The sequence below is a fragment of the Lingula anatina genome, chromosome 10 (assembly GCF_051362555.1).
Source record: "Lingula anatina isolate TDL-2025a chromosome 10, LinAna3.0, whole genome shotgun sequence".
Classification (NCBI taxonomy): domain Eukaryota; kingdom Metazoa; phylum Brachiopoda; class Lingulata; order Lingulida; family Lingulidae; genus Lingula; species Lingula anatina.
Window position 1 is genome coordinate 5,652,694 of NC_141776.1, and position 14,486 is coordinate 5,667,179.

The window sequence follows — 14,486 nt, forward strand, 5'->3', positions numbered from 1 at the left end:
TTCTTGTACTTCTTATTGGTTCATTAGAAAGTACATGTAACAAGACTGTTGTTCATTCATATAAGCAGCATTGTTAGCATTTTATTATTAGTTCAGTCATTCACAGAAGCATTTGTTAGGCACTACAAATATCCTCAAACCTCAGTTTAAGTGGGACTTAGAGAATGGGAATTTGCCATGGGACTATACACTTGATATCAATGGAGCAATAGAAACTATGTCAATGATGAAAAAGACGTGTCCTTTGTATCAAAATAAAGCTGGTGAGTTGTGTTGTAAATAAGTTTTCAAAATACATCTACTGCCATAAAAAGTATTGTATCAAACTGATTTTATAAAATTTTATATACCATTTGCATTGAGAATATTTTGCTAGGTATTCAGTGAACAAAATTCATGTATTTTAAATTTACTTTAAAACTGCAATATCAGGTATTTGTTGTTCTCTTTTTTTAATGTAAAGCCTAACTATATTGGGGATTTTCAGATGCTATTGTTTATACAGTACAGAAGTAAAGTATGCAGAACATTTGCTCTATACCATCATCAACTTTTTAAATTATTTCAGCATTCTTGTACTTCATTTTGGTTCATTAGAAAGTACATGTAACGAGACTGTTGTTTGAGAGAGTTTTTAAACTATTAAAATATTCACCTATTAAAATATTCACCATGAATGCAACCATTCATATAAGCAACTTTGTTAGGATTTTATTATTATTCAGTCATTCACAGAAGCAAGGCATTTTTCACAATCATGTATTTATGATGTCCAATGTAAAATAATAATTCAGTTCATGAATTGATTTCTGCAACCATTTGCTTAAACATATAGGAAAAGTGCACATTTTGTATGAATAAAAGTGAACATGAAATGCTGAGTTCTGAGTGTCGCTTCAATTAAATAACTCCTGTCATGCACTGGATTTCACTCTCCTGATGTTCAGATCCTGTCTCCTCAGCTGGTCACAGAGATCTAGGAATATTTTTTGCTGCTTCTACCTTGTGTGTCATCTAGCTGCCTTTTGTACCTGTCATCAAAAGCTTCCGTTTTTTTTTTTTTTTTTTTTTTTTTTTTTTTTTTTTTTTTTTTTTTTTTTAAATAATTTACTTGCACCCAATCAGTGTGGCTTGGTGGGAAATGCCTGATTAATTTCCTACATGTAAATCTAAATTAATAGAAAGATAACAATAGTGATTTTTATTCATATTATAACTTACAACATTACAGTTGAATTAAAGGAGCAGAATTTAACATTTTTACAGAGGAAAGTGCAAAATTATTTCATGAGGTTATTAAAGTTATATGTCAATTACACCTGAGGTAGAATTTACTTGCAAAATAAAATTACTCTTATCAATACACCAAATCGAAAATTAAGCCACTAACTTCCAAATACACTTCATACAGGTAATTGATTTAATTGGCCCAGCTCAGCTGTGAACAGTACAAATATAGCCTTGACACTAATTGGGAATAATGCTAACCAGGTATAAAAGAGGTAGGTGACAGCCGATAAAATCTAGAGAGCACCGTAACTGATAACAAATTACACCCAAGGCAATAGGTGAGTCTTCATTATAAAAGTCGAAACCCTGCCTGGGTTTTAATAAATTAACACACTCTCCATCCACACTTTTTGGGCACTACTTTACCAAACGTACACACCTAGGTCTTTGGTGTTCTACTGTTTTTTCTTTTATGGTAAATCTGCACAGTTGGCTCTTCATTCTTTGCTATAAAATAAATTAGTTTTATCCTTTACTTTTCCGAAGAGTCTTGATTCAAAGCCACCTCGCCGTCTCTCCTCCGTTTATGGTTTTAGTTCCTTCACCATGGATTTTTTCCACTGCAGGCAGTCTGTGAACGCTTGTAAAGTAAGTTACCTTCTCTCGATCAAATACCCTGCAGTAATTCATCATTTTGCTCGGTTAAATATGAAAAAAAATACAGAAAACGAAAACTGAACTACAGACATGGCTTGTTCATGCGCAGCAGACGATTCTGGTCTCCCTCCAGTATGGCTGCCATTTGTTTTGATGACGCAGGCTCTAATGGGTCAATTGTGGTATTACTTTGCCACCTGCTGTGGGAAATGAAATTCTTCTCGTTTTATCATCACTACTCCAATTTGTTTCCGTTTAAACTTTAATAGGAAAGCATATGTATGAGCGTAATCCCACCTTTTTTCATCATAAAAATTGGGGGGGGGGGGGGGGGGGGGATTAGGAAAACGACCGAGAGATGCAGAATTTTAGATTATGAAAGAACACCAGCAGATGCCCATCAGTGTATATAACCAGAAATGGAGAATTAAGTCACTCCTCAAATAATAATAATATTCAAGGTCATTTTATTTCAATCATTAGCCATGAGATCCAAGATTATGCAGCTGGATCCAACATACTTCTCTTCTCTAGTGCTATTGGATCCAACAACATTATTTAATATTAAAAAAGGTGAATGATTTTTTTTATTTGTTACTGTTAATTTCACAAAAGTCCATAGAGCACCCGCTTTAACCCCTACAGTTGCACGTTTACAGCATGCTTTTACAATGTAAACAGAAAATAAAGTAGATAAAATAAAGGTTATTGTCTTCACAAACCACAAATACAAATGTAAAGTCATTTTTTTGTAGTTTATAAACTATCCAGTATATCCAAAACAAAATATCACAGACTCAATTTAGGTAAAACTCAGTCCATAAATGCTTGTAATAGAACAATTGCATCGTTTAAGTGAACAGGAGTGTTCATGCATACAATTTCATCATTTTGGCTCATCCTCGTCTGTGTCCAACCATGAAATATGGTACAATCTTCACTTCTCATGCTCTTCTTTTGCAGTTGACTTCTTCAAATAAACTGAAGTGACTTCTCTACTGGTATGTCTGTTGGGGATATTGATCATTATATAATCATTTGATATAAAATCATTAAAAAGCAAAAATTTCAGTTGTCGACACCAACGTCAGATTCCCTGAATGTAATGAACGTTACTACTGTGCTGTAGGCTGAAAGAAAGTTTGAACCATACATTAGGTGACTTAGTTGTACTCTACAACTTCCATGTCTTTTTGTGTAATGTCTTGAGCTGGAGTACAAGATGCATTAGAAAGAAAGTAAGACTGCAAACAGTACTGCCCTTCATTCTATGCCGTGTCTGTCCCTTAGGGTTAGCGTTAAAAAACATCTAGTTTCACAATGTTCAGATAAAAATCACAAAAATAACTTCCAGGCTTTTTCATCCTTGTTTTTCCCAGGATCTTTTCTATTTTCTTTTGAGTCTGAGTCAACTTTTTTGTCCTGGTCTTCTTTATATAATCTAAAATCACTTTTGTCCAGTGATACTACATTATCTTTGGAGGTGTCAGTATTATAGTGTGTGAACCCTGAACAGACAGGACTATCAAACTGGCACAGTTTACAGCACTTGATGGCTTCCTCCAGCACTTCTCTACACTTGCTTTCTTGGTAGTCATTGACTGAAATTGAAAAAAAAAAAGTAGGTATGTGATTATGGAAACTGTGAAAAACTGGATCATGCAAGACTTAGAATTTAATTTGATGCTATAAACTACAGAAATGGAAAACTTTTCATCACGAAATGACTTCAAAGAATAATGTAATAAAAGGTATGAGCATAATTAAAGCATTTGCGATCTAAATGTTTATTGTAAACAGCAACAATGTGATCTAGTTGTATATCAATAACAATATAAAGGCCTTACTAGTAATAATAAAGATACCATTCAATAACACGATAAATGTGTTAGAAATGTTTATGTGATACGGTTCCATTTTGGTTTAACCTTCCCTCTTTCCTCCGATCTGATTACATCATTACTTGCCCATCTCCTCAGATTTTAATATGTAGTTTCCATAATTTGCAACTTATGAATACTAGTATATACCGGTACATGTACGTACATGACAGGTAAATGTACATGTATTGTATATGAAGTAGGTACTTTTGGTTTTTGTCATTCATTTTGAATTCAAGAGTGCGAGTTGATGTCATCTTAAAAAAAAAAATTAAGATTTTAGATTAGTACTAAATCATGCTTATACAGTGAGAATGAAACAAAAATATTTTCCAACAGTTGTGTAACCAAAAACGTCAACGACTACCGGTAACTATTAACTTACTCACCCTTCAAACAATCCTGTATCTTACATATTTCTGTTTGACATTTAACCCGTGGCATATTGCTGACAACTATCTACCAGACCTTTGGTTGTTTTACAATTGCAGGGCTATTCAGAAATATGAAAACACTAAAAACAGAAATAACAATGCAGAGAAAAATTTTCCGCCTGCTACAGATAATCCGGGTATTTGAGAATATGAGTATTTCGAACTCCAAACCCAAGAAATCCAAGAAACGCTTACATGATGGCTTGAGACACACAATGGTAAATATTATAGATAAATCTGGTTGAATCTTACAAACTGTTGTTAATGATAGATTTGAAGATATGAAGAGATATAAAATATATAGTAACACAGACTTAAAATTGCTGTAACTGTAGCGAGGCTATTTTGGCTTATCTTGGTAGTGCTGTACTCTATTGGTTGGTATCGCCTCCCATGGTAACCTACAAACACAACACGCTGCCCATGTATTCATTGATTTTGTAAAGTGTAGCAGGGAACCAGAGTATACAAGGTGCAGAGCACATAAAATATATTTTATTACAGAAATTGTGGAATCAAGAGGCAAGCATGGCATTACCAAACTTGCCAGGGAATTCTTTTAATCCTAATGTGAGTAACAGTTTTGGTGTTTGTATCTATGGAGAAAGACAGAAATGTATTTTAGGCTTAGCAACTTTTAACACTTTCTAAGTTTCTAATCAATTTCGTAAAGTAATGCATTTAGTCGTCGTCCGGTTTGTACTGTTAGGGCATAGTAACTCTCATAAAACTGCCGACTGATATTGGTTTTTATGCAATTTATACATGGAAAATAATGTTTATGTTCTTATATTTTTCAATTTATAATTTATAATTTAATTTTTAATTTTATAAACTTCTCTACTATGTATAGTTCCCAACACTGTACATTTTATGATTAAAGGCATACAAGTGCATTTTACCAAATTAATAACTGTTAAATTTTGCATTAAAAAGTAGTTAACTCTTTGTATTTATTTTTATTTTTCTAGCTGGGGAAAACACGTTATCATAAATCCCACCACTTTGACTATCGCAATGAAGTATCTATGATGGTTGGTGAAGAGAAACCTGGGATTGGTGGAGAGCTTTTAGCAGGGCAGAAAATCACACCAAAGAACAGCGTTTTCCCTTCTGGAGAGGGTGGAAATTTGCCAGCTTGGGTGGCTTTTGACAGACAGGTTTTGTGTTTTGATGCATATTTTCAAGAAGCTGTACACGAGAAGAGAGAGGAACAGTATAGAATCCGTAACAGCAAAATTTATTTCTACTTGGAAGATGACTCCATCCAAGTTATAGAGCCAAGAATGAAAAATGCAGGTGTTCCTCAAGGTAAGTTGTTATTGTAATATAAAAATGGAATGATCGAAATTATTAGTCATTCAATTACATGTACATTGTTAATACTGGTATGCCAGTGCATAGATTAGCAGCATTATCAGTGTGTACATAAAATTGTATTTGCTGCAAAATTGCTGTCAGTCATCAAATCCAAAATAAGAAATGTACATGTATGTCACAGATCATCACTCTGCAGTAAGTGCATTTTCAAATGAATTAACTCATATTTGTATGAAATTTCTGAAATTTTAATACTAGTATGTGATTCAGTTATTTATACCCTTTCAAACAAATTTCCAGGAACCCTTATCCGCCGTCACAGAATACCCAGGCCTGCTCCATATGACGACACATTCTACACCGTGGAAGACTTCAATGTGGGCAATGAGGTGAACCTTTACTCTCGCATATTCAAGATCACAGGCTGTGATGAGTTTACACACAATTTCCTCCGTAAACTTGGAGTGAAGGTAAATGCTCCAGAGGCTGTACCAGCTGACCCTTATACCAAGTACAGGAAAGCTGTAAGTATTACACTAACTTTTATAAATATTATTAAGTCATTAGATTATATTATTTAATTAATTTTTTGTTGTTTCTGGTGCCAAGCAAATTTTTTTTTTCTGATAATTGATTATTTTGTATTTTCTTCGGTTAATCTAAGTACTATGAACTGCACTCAGTAATAATGTAAATGTATTGTTGCAATTTTTAATTTAGTTCTTTTTTTTTAAATGAAAATTACTCTTTCAAACCATTTTTTAAAAGTTAAAGCATCATCGCATTATATTCATCACTTACATATTTTAATAGATGGATGAGTCTATGCAGCCAATGAGACCATATGAGAAGTACGACACCCTCAAACAATTTCTGGATCATGACCGTCATGTCCTGCGTTTCTACTGCCACTGGGATGACACCGACAGCATGTTTGGTGACCCTAGACAGATGGTCCTTCACTATTTCCTTGCTGATGATACAATAGAAATCCGTGAGATCATTCAGGCAAACTCTGGACGTGATGCCGCTCCAATGTTCCTGCGTCGGGCCAGACTGCCTAAGGAGGTGTCCAGTCTACGCCAGCCTGGTGAGAAAACTGACCGCACTGTCCTGAATGTCTTTGGACCAACTGGACATGGTGGAAGGTACATACTGGACAGTCTGAAGGTGAGTTTATTCTCTTTTGGTGAAAACCATTTTGGCATGGGTTAATTTGAATGTTTCTAGCATATTGAAAAAGCACATGAAAAACAGATAATACACACACATATGTATTTATATATATATTTTTTCGCACTGCATAGACCTAGAAGTTTTTATTTATTTATTTATTTATTTATTTATTTATTTATTTATTTATTTATTTTATTCCATTTGGCATGTCTGTGAATGAAAAAAAAAATATAAAGAAATTGGGGGCACATGCCCTGGTACCTGTTAGTACTTTAGACAATTCAAACAAATGGTGTTCAACCATATAGGTATTATTTTCTTGTCCAGACTGGTGCTGTCCACGAGGAGTTCTACAAGGACAGTGATCTGATGATTGGATCAGTGGTCAGCGCCTGGGGGAGGAAGATCCTGCTATGTGACACTGATGACTTCACCAAGGAGTACTACAGGACCAAGTACGGCATCAGTAAGTATTATATAGGTTAAGTTTTTTAATTATTATTTTCAAATATATGCCATGCATCTTATTTCATATTTTATCATTACTTTGAAAGGTGATTTTTTTTACATACTTTCTGAAGATTATATGTAATATTTTAAAATTAAATTGAAATGCTTTTAAAAAGTAGGATACCATTGGAATATTTTTTTTTAATTTCTATATATTCAGTTTTTGTAAACAGTAAATGCTGAGTAATAATTCATTATTTCAATATCATATTAAAAAAGAAATGAAACCATATCTGGCATGACATTTTTGACTCTGCAGCAACTGAAAAACATTTTGATTAACCATTGTAATAAAGCTAAAAAATTTACTGACAAAATGTTTCTCCAATTACAGACAACTTTACACCCATTCAGTACAAGGGTACCCCCCAGGGCCGCAAGGCAAGAGAGATGCCTCCATACAATGGGTTTGGCAGTGAGGAGGACTCTCTGTGTTCCTGCATGGGCCTTATCCCCAAGCCACCCAGGAGAGATTTCGTCAAATTCATGGAGAAGGATCGCCACGGACTGGAGAGCAATGTACTACGGTTCTTGGCTAGAATGGATACCACAAAGCCCATCGATATGGACCGTCGCTTCATCATCTCCTATTTCCTGTCTGATGACACTATATTGGTGTTTGAGCCTCCTGTTAGGAACTCTGGTAGGTTATTTTCCTATTAAATTAAATTTATTTTCTTCTTATTGGTTTATTTTGAAAAGAAATTACTGAGCATTACTTAATTGTCAAACTTTTTATTCAAAATTTAAAAAAAGCAATAATTAATGCAAGTTTCATAATAGGAAATGTAAAAACCCCATTAAAAAATCCCCTGTAAATAAACTGAATATATAAAAAGCAGTCTTTAATTAGAAATAAATCATATCATGTAAAATTCTTTAATGTTTCTTCTTTCTTTTAATGATTTAATAATAAGAATCCAGTGCATGAAATTCAGTTTGTTGATTTTCCTCCCTTTTTTTCACAGGCATCATTGGCGGCAAATTCCTGGAGCGTGGCCGCGTGAAGAAGCCCGACCAGCCTCCATACAGCACACGGCTGTCCGAATACTACATGGCACCAGATCTGTATGTAGGAGGACTGGTCATCTTCAACAACCACAAGTTCCTGCTCATTGATGCTGATGAATATGCATTTAGGTACATGGAGCAACACAGTGATGAGGTGAGGACTTGAAATTTTTTTTTCTTTATTTGATGGTATTATTTTTCATTTTGAGGAAATCTTATACAGTTGAAAATGTTCTTTTTTTCATTGATCCTTTAGTGATTGACATCCAGTGTTAAAATCAAATTTAATCAAAGATATTTCTTTTGATTGGTTTTTAAATGTCATTCTGTGTTTTTTTTTTTTTTCATTCTCCTTTTTTGAATCCGCAAATATCAAGGGATGTTTTATAAATGAGTATACTGGTATCTCTGTTTAATTATTTTTATATAAAATTATCATTATGTTACTTTTTAGTTCCCACAAGCCAACGTTGACAGAATCTTTGAGAAACTGAAGGAGCTCTCCAAGGGCAAAACTGAAGAAGTCAAGTCTTTCTTCATGCGTAATGACCCCAGCAACACAGGCAATGTCCAGTACGAGCAGTTCAGAAACCTTCTTATGCAGCTTTCAGAAAACAGGCTGGCTGAGCATGAGATAATGACAGTTGGGAGGTAAATATATAGAACAATATAACAAAACATTTAGAGATTACAATGTGACAGAAGCAGGGAATGGATGCAGAGGAAGATGAGACTCCCACTTTCCTGCCCATCACTGAAAGTCTCCTAATTTTGATACAGCAGCATTTTAAATTTTCTTTTCTTTATAAAAATGGGGGAAAAATGTTGGAGATATATAAGTAAAAACAGAACAACTTTTAATTGTTATTATTTTTTGCAACATTTTATTGTTTTACATTTCAGACATTACATGCTTCGTAAGGATGATGACGGGGTTGACCTGAACACGCTGGCCTACATCATACAAGATCTGCTGAGGAAACACAACTTTGATATCAATATTAACAAACTGCCTGATGGCCTGCTACAGGCTGATGCCAACAAGTGAGTTATACTTTATGATGGCTTTTTGTCACAATATAAATACCAGTAGTCAAGATTAAGCAAAATTACATATGCTGGCACTTCTTTTTTTGTATAGGTTGATTTGCAAAAATTACAGTGCCTTTTTAAAATTAAATATATGTCAAGTCTGGCCCAAAATACATTACAACTAATTTCATTTCCTGACACAGTTAGTCAATTTAATTGGTAGTTCAGAATTTTTTTGGATTGGTTGTAAATTCAGAGTTCTTAAATATTTTTTTCGTGTTCTAGGTGTGGTTACCTTCACCCTGAGGTAGTGATGACAGCCTGCAAAGCTCTCAGATTGCCAGTGCCCAGAGATCTAGTGTGGGCTCTCATGACTAAGTAAGTATAGCCACTGTGATCATTCTAGTAGCTTAGTTCATAGAGATATGGACATATTTACATTTTTCAAAATATCTTTATCTGATTCAGAACTTAGAGTGTTTCTATAGGATTATTACATGCGATGACAGTGACAATGTAATGTAGATTAAAGTTTGTTTATTTTACTTCAACTTGATGTCTAATAATGTTATGTTTCAAACATTTAATCATTCTGTGAACAATGGAGGGAAGCACTGAATTTTGCAGTCTCAGCATTCAGATTAATTTTAAATAGGTAGCATTTTAAAATTATCAATCGTAGTTATTCACATTCCTTGTTGTCTTCCTCTCAGGTGTGAAATCAACCAGGAGGGTCTGCTGAAATACGACACCTTCCTCCAGTATCTTGACTGGAAGAACTGCCCCGTGGTGGCGCCACCTAACTTCCAGGGAACCCTGGACGAGACATGGAAGGGAACCATGGCAAGCAAACAAGTTCAGGTTATCAACTACCAGGCACTATTAAATGATGCCTTCGGTTTTGCTGCGGAATCTTAGATTGACTTGACAGTTCTAGATGATTAATAAATTAAAAGAATTGAAACAGATTGACTTCACTTGTTGGAACAAAAATGGAATATTATTTTAGAATTTTGGACAATGCAAGGAAGAATATGTGCTGCTGTCAAAACTGTATAGAACAACAAGGCTAAAACAAGTCTTGTTAAAAATGATTGGAAAAAAAACCCCAGAAACCAAGCTGAGAAATATTTATAAATGTATTATTTTGACTTTAAAGAAAAGCGTGGGTTATTTATCAGTGGAATTTTAACACATGGATTTATCAAAAGTGGAACAGTTGTGACATTTTGTCGTCTTCACTAGAATTCAAAACTTAAGTTGTCTTACTTGAATGAACAGCAACTTGAAATAACAAAATAAAACTGTGGATTTAGCTTCTTTCAAAATTTATTTTTCTACATGTTATGTGTAAATGTTTAAATTATTCTGAACGAGTTTACTGTGATCCACAATTGTAAATATTGTAAATATAATCTGAATTATAATACTGAGAATAAAACTGCTGTCAGAATATAATAATAATAATGCCTTTCTCATTTCTTTTTTGTTTTGAGGCAAGTCAATATATTTTATATTTCATGTTTATATATATGTATGTTCTCTCCTGTCAAATTTTGGAAAGCATAAAAAACAGTCAAGCTGCTGATGTGTTTATCTCCAGATCTTTTTCTTTGTATTCATCAAGCTCTGCCATAGCAGCATCCAAGTCTTTCTGCAACTTCAATGTCTCTTCATGAGCTAGACTTTCTTCATCTTTAAACACATTTCTGAAAATTTGTAATTTCTAAAATACACAGTGTACAGTAAACAGTCTTTAGCTATAACAAAAATATAAAGTGACCTCAACTTGAAAAGAAATCATGACAAGATCTATTGCAACTACACCGAACATGTATATACAGACAACAAAGACAATTCATTCTGATCCAGCGAGTATATTTTTGAAAGTGTTTTCTGACAGAAACACACATTTTGCAATTATTGATAATGCTATTCTCAATTTCAGCCTGTCAGTATTCAAAATCAGACTCACTTCAACTTACATGATATCTTTCTGGAATTCTTTTGGAAAGTCAACAAGAAATCTCTGTTCTATTTCGTCTAATGCTTCACACTGCAGCTCCAAATCTTCTACACTTTTGGTCAGGTTCTCAATGTCAGAGTTGAGGACTTGGACTTTGAAAATGAAAAACAATAGAAATTATAAAACATAAGTTATAAATCAATACCCAGGCCCACATTAATAATTAAAAAATCAGCATATTTGTCAGGAAAAGTTTATACTTACAAAAGAATATTAGGAATTGCATACAATATATCTTGAGACTGAATAAATTATATCAAAATAAATAAAAAATCAAGAAAACTTACTACTTTCAATATGCACTGAATAAGCTTGCTTTGTTTTCTGCAATTCTTTCTCAAGACTTTTCTTGGTCTGCAAAATAATGACATAGTATCATAACTGTGATATGTCATGGACTGACATATTTTTGCTGTCTTCAATGTCTTAAAATTTGCTTTGATGATACAAAGACTTGTTTGATAGGTTGACGATGCAAGTGGTCATGAAGCCAATAATGATACTGTTACACATAAGACTGAATTTCAATTCAGTTCTTCAGATCTATGTTTTAAATGAATAATACACAAATCATTAGGAAAATTAACATAAAAAGTATGAATAAACAAATGAATGACTTAAGTTGAGCAGGAAAGAATTAAAGTGGTATTTAGGGAGGAAATTAAACCATTTTCATTCCATGAACTCTTAGTCCAGTAAAATCCTCATCCCTTCAATAATTCAACAATTTTCTACTGGTAAATGGATAATTATAAACATTATAAACAAGTCAATATGTAGATAAAACAGCAATTGGTATAAATCTGAAACTCACGAAGTAGTTCTTTGCTTTACTGAACTTTTCTGCCAGCTGATCCAGTTTTTCTTCATATTCATGACTATCCAAGGAAAATCAGAAATAGGTATGTTGAGAAATATTAGGTAGATGGATTTAATATTTACAACATACAATTATATATTTTGTATATCATTAACTTTTTTTGCTTTTATGAACTGTACTTAGAACTTTAGAACTGCAATCAAGCTTAATTCTTTTTCGGCATTCATATCCGATATGGAAATTTAAAAATTATTAAGCTGAAATAAAAAAAATTAATATATCATGGGAAGATTTTTTTTTTTTTTACAAAATAATGGAGTAAGGAAGTAGATTGCCATTACATACATGTATAAAAAAATCAAATTATAATGTTTACTTTTAATTTGTTATAAATATTACTTTTGAGTGTCTATAAATTAAAGTAAATATATACTAGCTGAGACCATTACAATCAAAACCATACTTATAACAACTTTTCTTTTAAGTATGATCAACATTTAACATTTTTTGTAAATCAAAGATATGAATTTTGTTACAATCAGAAACCATTTATTTCCAACCTCCTCACTTACAGTACAAGATCAGGTTCTACATGTACTCACATGCCATCTAAATGCTGTTGTTCAACTTCTTGAATTTTCAAGGTTAAATCTGATAAAATTTTTCTCCTTTGACTTATGGCATTTTCAAAGCTTTTAACAGATAAAGAGAGTGCTTTATTATTAATGGTCTAGCTGCCCTTGAAAAAATCATAATAAAATTCCCCCTTAAACTTTAAAAACAGTATGGGGTCAATAAGCAATTATAATATATTATACACACATTCATGTACAGATTTATAAAAGATTATATACCTTAATTAGATCTAAAAAAATTGTTAGAAACAATTTTACTTTTCCTGTGTAAAAGGTTATTTTTATCTTTTTACAACAACATAAATTGCAATTGGAAATTGGAAATACTGTTCCACCTGTTCATCTGTTCTCTTGTTTGAGCAATTTTGTGTCTTGCAACCTTGAGGGTTTCTAAAAGAGAAAAATATTACATATACTAATTACTAATAAAACATTTAAACAAGTAAATAAATAAATTTATTAATTTAACCATTAAGAAAAATAATTTGCAATTTGATCAAAATTTAATGTACATCTACTCATAACATTCAATAGAAATGTTTACCTTTCATCATTTCATTTTTTTCTTTTTCATGTTGGTGTTTCTTTCTTGCTGAAATAAAAGGATTACTCTATTAAAGAACATTAATACTTTTGCAAATTCTATAGCCTTTAGACATACATTGTGAATACAAATAATGTGCCACCCACTGTAAGCTGTAATACTCCGTACATGCAAGTCCCCCAAAATTACTAGTCCTTGAATTTCAACATATTTCTAAAGCCAGGTGACTTTCTTCACTGTCTCTACTATTCACATAAATGAGTTGGATAATTCACCTTATTAATTTTGGTGATTTTAAAAGTACATTCGATCCTTATTCAAATATAATGGTGATATAATAAAATCATTATAGAAATAATAATATAATGAACTAATTACCCAGTGCCAATGACTTTTCTGATGCACTCCTCTGTTTTTGGACATCGGTAAGTTTATCATCCAGGCGTGCCTTCTCTGAAACGTGATAAAAAATAGTATTTCCACCTATGTACATGTATTTAAGTGTTTTATTGTTTTAATTATCTATTTTTCCAAGTTTGACGGACAGTCTCAGCAGACAAACAACATTGATTCACCGTTGAATCAACGTTAATTTTGGTGGATCAACGTTGAATCAACGTAGAATCAATGACGTTTGCCTGCAGGGGTGTAATCCAAACTGGTGAAGTTTTTCATTTTGTTTACGTTACATCAAATAGTTAATAACATGGCAATCTTTTATAAAACCTACTTTACTTAGCAACCAACAAATCTACGAAAATGTACAATATACACCTCGCTGAAGTTCTCTCATTTGATTTACAAGATTCCCTGTAACTGCGGTCATGATGACTTCGTCTGCTAGATGATGACGTCATTTCATGCAGTGCGGAGTTTTTATAATTTGTAGTAAAATTTAACATTCGATCAAGAGTCTTTCAAGTTTTTGTTTGTATTTGTTCATACATAATGAATACCTTTCGGCTTCATTAAAGTTGTTCAAATATGAATCCAAAGGAAAAGCATCGGTTTGCTGCGGAAGTAGTAAACAATGTAGCACAACTTCCGGTGGAGATTTATTGCCCAGACCAGTGACGAAGCGGCGGTGTTCAGGTAAAGAAATGATTTATTGTTAAAGCAAGTCATACTTTAATACGGCATAACTACGTATACCTGAACGTCAAAGTCCACGCAGACCACCATCATTAAAATGAACGTTTGGTGATTTGAAC

The 14,486-nt window shown here is 32.9% G+C and overlaps 3 protein-coding genes across 4 annotated transcripts; 1 reads left to right on the forward strand and 2 right to left on the reverse strand.

Annotated features, from left to right (window-relative positions):
• Positions 1-2,337: 2,337 nt before the first annotated feature.
• Positions 2,338-4,365, reverse strand: LOC106180257 (uncharacterized). The gene is made up of 2 exons (XM_086997968.1): positions 4,157-4,365; positions 2,338-3,488 (listed from the first exon to the last, which is right to left on the reverse strand). The coding sequence occupies exons 1-2, from the start codon at positions 4,209-4,211 to the stop codon at positions 3,223-3,225; spliced, it is 321 nt and encodes a 106-aa protein (XP_086854094.1). The 5' UTR covers positions 4,212-4,365; the 3' UTR covers positions 2,338-3,222.
• Positions 4,366-4,581: 216 nt separating this feature from the next.
• LOC106176253 (EF-hand domain-containing family member C2) lies at positions 4,582-10,708 on the forward strand. Its single transcript, XM_013558564.2, has 11 exons — positions 4,582-4,771; positions 5,173-5,512; positions 5,822-6,045; positions 6,335-6,691; positions 7,025-7,163; positions 7,542-7,850; positions 8,176-8,372; positions 8,673-8,869; positions 9,122-9,262; positions 9,536-9,628; positions 9,964-10,708. Exons 1-11 carry the CDS (start codon positions 4,730-4,732, stop codon positions 10,166-10,168), a joined length of 2,244 nt encoding a protein of 747 aa, XP_013414018.2. The 5' UTR covers positions 4,582-4,729; the 3' UTR covers positions 10,169-10,708.
• Positions 10,562-14,357, reverse strand: LOC106176254 (uncharacterized). Of its 2 annotated transcripts, none has more exons than XM_086997967.1 (9): positions 14,232-14,357; positions 13,654-13,728; positions 13,276-13,323; positions 13,067-13,121; positions 12,699-12,788; positions 12,091-12,154; positions 11,564-11,630; positions 11,236-11,368; positions 10,562-10,959 (listed from the first exon to the last, which is right to left on the reverse strand). In XM_086997967.1, exons 1-9 carry the CDS (start codon positions 14,242-14,244, stop codon positions 10,827-10,829), a joined length of 678 nt encoding a protein of 225 aa, XP_086854093.1. In that variant the 5' UTR covers positions 14,245-14,357; the 3' UTR covers positions 10,562-10,826. The 2 variants fall into 2 exon arrangements, with proteins under 2 accessions (XP_086854093.1, XP_086854092.1); XM_086997966.1 differs by lacking the exon at positions 14,232-14,357 and adding an exon at positions 14,050-14,207.
• Between the last annotated feature and the right edge of the window lie 129 nt (positions 14,358-14,486).

Excerpts from the sequence above, each read along its gene's own strand:
- LOC106180257 (XM_086997968.1), bottom strand. The coding sequence starts at position 4,211 with ATGCCACGGGTTAAATGTCAAACAGAAATATGTAAGATACAGGATTGT. Across the intron at positions 3,489-4,156 it reads GATACAGGATTGTTTGAAGG|TCAATGACTACCAAGAAAGC; the intron begins GTGAGTAAGTTA and ends TTTCAATTTCAG.
- LOC106176253 (XM_013558564.2), top strand. The coding sequence starts at position 4,730 with ATGGCATTACCAAACTTGCCAGGGAATTCTTTTAATCCTAAT. Across the intron at positions 5,513-5,821 it reads AAATGCAGGTGTTCCTCAAG|GAACCCTTATCCGCCGTCAC; the intron begins GTAAGTTGTTAT and ends ACAAATTTCCAG. Across the intron at positions 7,164-7,541 it reads CAGGACCAAGTACGGCATCA|ACAACTTTACACCCATTCAG; the intron begins GTAAGTATTATA and ends CTCCAATTACAG.
- LOC106176254 (XM_086997966.1), bottom strand. The coding sequence starts at position 14,101 with ATGACCGCAGTTACAGGGAATCTTGTAAATCAAATGAGAGAACTTCAG. Across the intron at positions 13,122-13,275 it reads AAAAAATGAAATGATGAAAG|AAACCCTCAAGGTTGCAAGA; the intron begins GTAAACATTTCT and ends TTTCTCTTTTAG. Across the intron at positions 12,155-12,698 it reads CAACAGCATTTAGATGGCAT|TCATGAATATGAAGAAAAAC; the intron begins GTGAGTACATGT and ends TTCCTTGGATAG.